Source organism: Argentina silus (genome assembly GCF_951799395.1).
Source record: "Argentina silus genome assembly, chromosome: 16".
Lineage (NCBI taxonomy): Eukaryota > Metazoa > Chordata > Actinopteri > Argentiniformes > Argentinidae > Argentina > Argentina silus.
This window is the reverse complement of record NC_139670.1, coordinates 9,944,150-9,951,162: the sequence shown is the minus strand read 5'-3', so window position 1 is coordinate 9,951,162 and position 7,013 is coordinate 9,944,150. Positions and strand designations below refer to the sequence as shown.

Sequence of the window (7,013 nt, the reverse complement as noted above, 5' to 3'; positions counted from 1 at the left end):
ACAGCAATTAATCTATGTATTACTGGCTCATTGTGTCTGCTGAAATTACCTGCTATGCTACATTCGCGTTGACATTTTTAGTCATAGTTTAGGCTACTTGCAAAGTCATGACGTGGGTTACTTTTGATTTGTGTGTGTGTGTGAGTGTGTGTGTGTGTGTGTGTGTGTGTGTGTGTGTGTGTGTGTGTGTGTGTGTGTGTAAGGCGGGTCCTGTACATCCAGTGTGGGCGGACTTCTGATGTGTCATCATGACAACCTCCGAATGACTTTTCTCCCTCTCACAACGAAGGAAGAGTGTGTGTCTTGTAACCTCACGCCTCGGAGGCAAGAGGAGAAAGAAAAGGCTAGTTCAGAAGCGAGTCAAACTAGGCTACAGACCCAGATAAAGTGCCTCTACACACAACGACAGCGTACTCCATAGCTCCGCTCTTTTGTAGGAGTGTGTCTGTGGGTGTTTGAGCGTTTAAGGTTTCTTTATGTGCAGGAACAGAAAAAGATAGAAGAAAAGGAGCGACCTGTTCTTATCAGGAAAAGGTCATTCGATCGTTGTACCGTCGGCCCGTGGTCATGGAGCGCTTATGCGGACCAAATCTCCCGTTCTGGGTAAGTCCTGCCGGATGGCAGTTGGTTTCGTGGTAGTGATCACCTCGTGCGTATCACAAGGATCTGAAGCATAAGGACGTTGACTTGGCCGCAGTGTGTTTTCCAAATGTTCGGAAATAGTCTTCTTTTTCCTACTGTAACTCTTGTGTATAGTTTATACCTAGCAACGTGTCTCATGGGTTTTTAATCCCTGTAGCCTAAATGAATACAGCGATTATACCTTGCTTGTGTTTGCGGCAAGAACGAGCGCAGGACAATTATATATCACAAAATAATAATGATTGCACATCCTCATTTATTAATGGTAGTCAGGCATGTAATAACAAAGGTGTTGTAGCCTAAAAGCATTGCGGTGAAATGGAAATGGATGTATCAATGCAGCAGGATATTCAGACTTCAATTTGACCTCACGATGAGCGCCTTAACTGTGGCACTCCTGGCATTGATGCTCTTAGTTTTTCACCGTTGACAGCGACACTATCGTTATAATTGGGGTCTTAATTATCTCATTTCAGGATCTCAAAAAGTTGACATGTTTGTAATTTATTTTAATGCTGGGACAGGGAGGGAAATAGGCAAAGTTGCCTCTACTGGCTCCTCCAGCAGTTCAAATGACTTAAACCTTAAAAAAAAGGTAGATGATTGGTTGGAAAGACATGTGTGGTCCCTTATTTGCAAATTGGGGGCCCCTGAGAAAATGTAACTAACCTCTATGATTTGGAAAAATAAGATACACACATTTTTATTTCACATGCAGACATATACATACCATGGTGCATATACCATGGTTGGACATCATTATAAGCCTGTGTTGGCTTGGCCTGAGCGGTCAAGTTGTTGGGGTTACAGGAAATGATTGATGTCAATTTAACAAGCTTAGCCTCTACTTGGTGTTGTAAATATTCTGTCTTGTATGAATGAATAAAATTCAATGAAATAGGCCCAGACACCTCTTTCTGCCTGAAAAGTGTGGCTGCCTCCTCCAATTGGAGTTGTCAACAACTGGTTATTACAACGTTGCAGAACATGATGGAATATCCTTCTAAAGCCGCCAATCCTCCTTGAACCCTGTAGAGACCTATGTTAGCTTGGCCTTTTCAAAGTTCCCTGCTAGTTAATAGGCCTATGGGTTGTAGGCTACTTGGCCTCTTATCGCAAGGGTAAGACTCAGCACCTGATTTTCTTCGCTGCGTGTATACCCACAACATGTCTCAGTTGTTTACGAGGTTATGCGAGGTGAAGACCTGGAGCTTGTGCTTCCCTTGTCTAGGCCTACTTCAAATGGACATAATCCTCTGCAGAGGCTGGGCTTGCTTTCTCTCCCTCTCACTGTGTATAAGAACACCACATCATAGGCAGCACTGCTTTTCTTCCTGCTACTGCAGCATATGCTCTCAGAGTGAGCAGACCTGAGGGGAATATGATTCTAACTTCATCGAGCCCAGCGAACCTCTGCCTGAGGCTACACCTCATTACACCTCATTCCCTGTATTAGAATGAGCCCATCCGGCTTCCTCTGATCTGAATGGACACTGAATAGAACATGATGTGGTATAGTACCAATAAACCTAGACTGACACTAGACAGCAATACTGTATAGATTAGTCATAGATTAAATTAATCATAGCATAGAATACTAAATAATTGGACACTCACTCAGAGTGATATATGTACAATACAGTGGAGGCTGGTGGAGGTAGAAATCGCACTTGTTTGATACCATTCCTCATCCCGTTCCATGCATTACAATGACCCCGTCCTCCGATGTGTGCCTCCACCAGCCTCCCCTGGTCTAGTATGTACAATACCCTACATGATCTAGGCTACTTTACATCTAGGATACTTTACATCACAATCATGTCACATGTTCTAATCTAGGCCTAATACATATTGTTTGCCATTTGTATCTTTTGAAATAGAGGAACAAACTCATTTCTTATTGCTATGTGTTTTATCTTCAGGGACAAATAGATAGATAGATACAGTCTTATTGCGGCAGGCAGAAAAGATCTCCTATAGCGCGCCTTAGTGCAACGTGGTTGTAATAATCTGTTGCTAAAGGAGCTTCTCTGCTCTGCCACAGTGTCATGTAGGGGATGGGAGGGATTGTCCATGATGGCCAGGTGTTTGGTCCTCATCCTCCTATTGGCCACCTCCTCCACAGTGTCCAGGGTGACACCGAGGACAGAACCAGCTTTCCTAATAAGCTTGTTCTGCCTCTTGGTGTCACCTTCCTTGATACTCTATTGTCATTGACCCATTTTGACCCGTTTTAAAAGTCGCCTGCCTTTTACCCTAATGGCAGGAGTGTTTGTCAGCATGGCTGGTTACATGTCGTACAATCAGTAATGCTTTATTAGGAGATAATATACTGTATGTTCATACATGAGTGTTTTAAGAGGTTAATAGTAGCTGATTTGCTGTGATGCACACACACACACACACACACACACACACCTCCTCTTCCTGATGTGTGGTGTGCGTGTGTGTGCGTGCGTGTGTGTGTGTTTTTATGAAAACAGATGCACTTGAGCATCTCAAGGGAACTTCGCACACATTGCATAATCACATAATTGAAGTAAGCCTACACACAGCATAATCACATCTTTCGAGTGTACAGTATGTGGGTGCATGTTGATGCATTTTTTTCTCTGACCGTCTAGTCCATTTTATTTGAGTAATTTAGCAGATGGTCTTATCCATTTTTCTAAAGTAAGTGAATGACGTTACAACCATCCAAGCACTGTTGATGATTGGAACAGTGGTGATTAGCATGTGACATGATCATTTGGGGTGGAATCTGAACTAACAGTAAATCGGACCATCGCGCACATTTCCCAGACGATATGAACGCGAGGATTTCACGCAAATGGATTCCAATGGAAAAAGGATTCCACCCTTGATGAACCCCAGAGAACGTTTCTCACGTTAATCCGAGAAAGAGGGAAAGAGAGGAGAGAAATAGAGAGACACAGGACGGGAAAGGCATTCACATTCACTTACTTTTTTACTCTACTATTTATACTGCAATTGTGTCTATTGTCTTGTGTCCCCAACAATCGTCACTGTCCAACCGTCTCACTTATCTTGCACTATGTCACTTATTGTCTTGTCCTTACCTCATTCCACCTAGCCTCCCTCCAGTGAGAGAGACAGGTAGAGGGGTGCCGAAAAGGGATAGAGAGAGAGAGAGAGAGAGAGAGAGAGAGATCAGAGAGATTACTACGGTGGTGGCCGCTGTGGCCTAATTTAAAACGAGTGCAAGGTGGTTTTAGACTCCTGGACTGGGGAGGATTATCATATATCGTATGGGTTCAGTTTTCACTCCTGAATTTACTTTGTGTTTACCATGTTGTTACGCGGTACACCTAAACATTTTGTGACATGACAAACATAGGTTCAATCACAGTTATTTTGTAAATGTATAGCTAGCAGTGAATTGACGGCATAATCATTTGTAACTACTAATTGAAGGCAGCTTTCTGGCGTTGTGTGACTCACACCTCAGAATCAGGATAATTTTTCAAGTTTAATATTAGTCTGCATCTTGTAAACCTATTTACGGTGTGTGCCTGTGCCTTGTCTCCAGCTTGTACCCTCGTCATCATGATCCATAAACACGTTTGCCTTAGGCAAGCTGATTAAGTAAACATATTCATTCAATAATCCATTCATTCATCATTTCATTCATTCATTCAATCATTTATTCACTCATTTATTCATTTATTCATTCATTCATTCATTCATTCATTCTGTACATGGAGACTAACTATATTCCTAACAGTGTGGATTAAAGCACTGATAAGCAACAGACAATGAACTTTTCCTAGAAAGCAGATCTGCCATTTGCTGTGTAAGCTTGATGACTCATCATAACTACCACCTGTGTACTCCTAACCTTTCCCTAATGGGAGACATTATGCAAATCTCAGTCATTATCTAACGTCACCTTTTCGTGTCCCTTTTTCCTTGGTAATTTTTCCTCTATATTAATTAGCGTCCAATTGCTACTCATTCAGCAAAATGCTGCTTTTTATGTAAAAAAAGACCTAACTTTCCAAAACAGTTTTTCTCTGTTGAACTTTCAACAGTATGAACCACAGCCTACTTCTTCATTGTCTTTTTCTCTATCTTCAATATCTCTTTCCTGAACCCTTCAGATACCGCTGAGCTTGCAAAAAGCCAGGAAGTGAGAGTCTCATGGTTTAATGGGTGATTTCCTCACAGAAAAAAAAAAGCCTAGAAACACATGATCAATTGTTACACAACTCCAACAGTTTTGATAGAATACTCTGAGGGTCCCCTATTAAACCTTTAAGGCTGTTGTCCCCTCCTCTCTCTGCCCCAGGCAGGTCCCACATCCAGACGGCTCACACAGCAATCATGGCCAGCAGCAATTCCTCTGTTTGTTATGAGTTGCCCTCAGGAGCAGTTTTAGGATCAGCTTACTTACTCAACAAGTATTTACTTGTCCTCCAATTTCTACCTCCACCAGCCTCCCCTGGTGCTTACCCTAACCATTAGGAGGAAGAAGGCACGGCAGACCAGCAAAGCTCTTCATTTGACACACATTTTTTTGTTCTTTCATGAATAGAAGGTTGACCTGGAAACATTGATTTTCAAATGTTTACCTTCAGGCGGCTTTGGGCCTGGGTTGTAGAGATTAAATGCTACTTAAGCTATGAAGCTTTCGGGGAATTGACCACAGGTCATTGTATCAAGGCAACATAATCCTTCTTTTTTCAGATCCATAGGACACAGATCCATGTTTTTGCAGCCATTTTCTCCCTCCACACGTGGAGGCTGGTGGCTGTACAAATCAGAGGAAGGGCTCATTGTAATGCATGGAATCCATGCATTATAATGAGCCCGTCTTTTCCGATTTCTACGTCCACCAGCCTCCCCCTGCCCTCCACAGTAGTTGATTTCCCATTGACACAGCAGAGAGCCCTGTGGCCTAACAGAGAACAGATGGTTTGCAGCACTAACAAGTTTATTATTATTTTATTTGTTTTACAACCACAGACTATTTCATAACACCGTGCTGAGCGGAATGTGACGCCCCACGCATTTAGTAAAAAAGTGAGCCGAGGTGATGCTTCAGATTTCTATGATTAGTTCTGCACTGTGAAGTAGTTTTTTTTCCCTCTGCTGATACAGTAAGTGTTTCAGTGCTACTCATACTGTACATGAAAGAGAAACGTGAAGAAGAAGTTGTAAGACCAGTCAGAATGCCAAGCATTTCTAGGAGCTGCCACTTCCTGTTTGCATGGGTTGTGTCTCAAGTAGAGCAAAAGTAGTTCCCTAAATAGGTTGTCGTTTATCCAGTACTGTAGGGCCATGTACACTCTTGTGGAAGCATCTGCTCCTCCCATCCATATCACTAAATAAGTGTCATTGTCTCATTTTATTATTTTATTTTTGGGAAAAATATTTTTATTGACAGTTTTTAGTTTTAGTCAATCAAACATTAAAAGATAAGATAATCACAGTCATAGACAGTGAGGGAAACAATACCACACAGGGAAAGATTTACAGACAACTACAGACAGGTTTACAGACAGGTAGCTTGGTGAGCAGTGGCTATACAGTAATGACGATTTGATAGCAGAGATGGCGTTTGACCATCCTGTCAGAGTCTTAGCAGTCTAGCTATTACATCCAAATTCAAGAAAATAACTAGTATTAGGATTTCTGAGAAGACATAAATCATGTTAATATGTACTGTAAGTTAATTTGAGCATGTCAAAAATAAGTTCTGGCATCTTCAGTCAAAATCTCTGCACAACTATGTTATGTAACTTGTTCAACTCCTAATTCTTTGTCCCTAATTGATTTACAATTGCAGTAGGTCTGCGAATGGTCAAATGAATCCATTTATGTCTGTAAAATGTTGCAATTTGTTTTTGACCTGGCGCCAACTTAATGATGTTGACTGAAAGATGGTCCACTATTGCCCTGCCTGTTGCTGTATAATCACTTTGAGATCTGGTCCTATCACAACCCAGTCTTCCTAAATCACAACCTTTGGGCGAGCTAACTGTGAACTAAGTGTGAAATGTCTGGCAATCCCTTCAGTAAGCACCCAAAATCTTCCATGAACTTGACTTGACCCCTGATCCTCAGACTAGCCTCACCAGCTGGCACGGCTTATCCCCCCCCCCCCCCGCACCAAACTGGACACAGGTCTGATTTCCAAAACACCTCCGATAACATTAACCACTGATTCACTGATTCACTTTTCCTGCTGTTTACCTCGGCTTTCATGTGTGTGGTGTGTGGTGTGTACATATGGTGTCAGGTGATGTTTTGTTATAGGGGCTGTTATTGTGTGAGCCTTTGGGATTGAAGCTATTCTTTTGACAGCACAGTAAAGAGAGGACAGTGGAGGCAGAAATCGGAGGATGGCC

At 42.2% G+C, this 7,013-nt stretch overlaps 1 protein-coding gene across 2 annotated transcripts in view; it reads left to right on the top strand.

Moving 5' to 3' along the window:
• Positions 1–304: 304 nt before the first annotated feature.
• Positions 305–7,013, top strand: part of abcc3 (ATP-binding cassette, sub-family C (CFTR/MRP), member 3) — a 39,571-nt gene continuing 32,862 nt past the window's right edge. For both annotated transcript variants that reach the window (XM_083687367.1, XM_083687368.1), the window contains exon 1: positions 305–603. In XM_083687367.1, the coding sequence (XP_083543493.1) occupies positions 568–603 (36 nt within the window). In that variant the 5' untranslated portion in view covers positions 305–567. The remainder of the gene's footprint in view (positions 604–7,013) is intronic.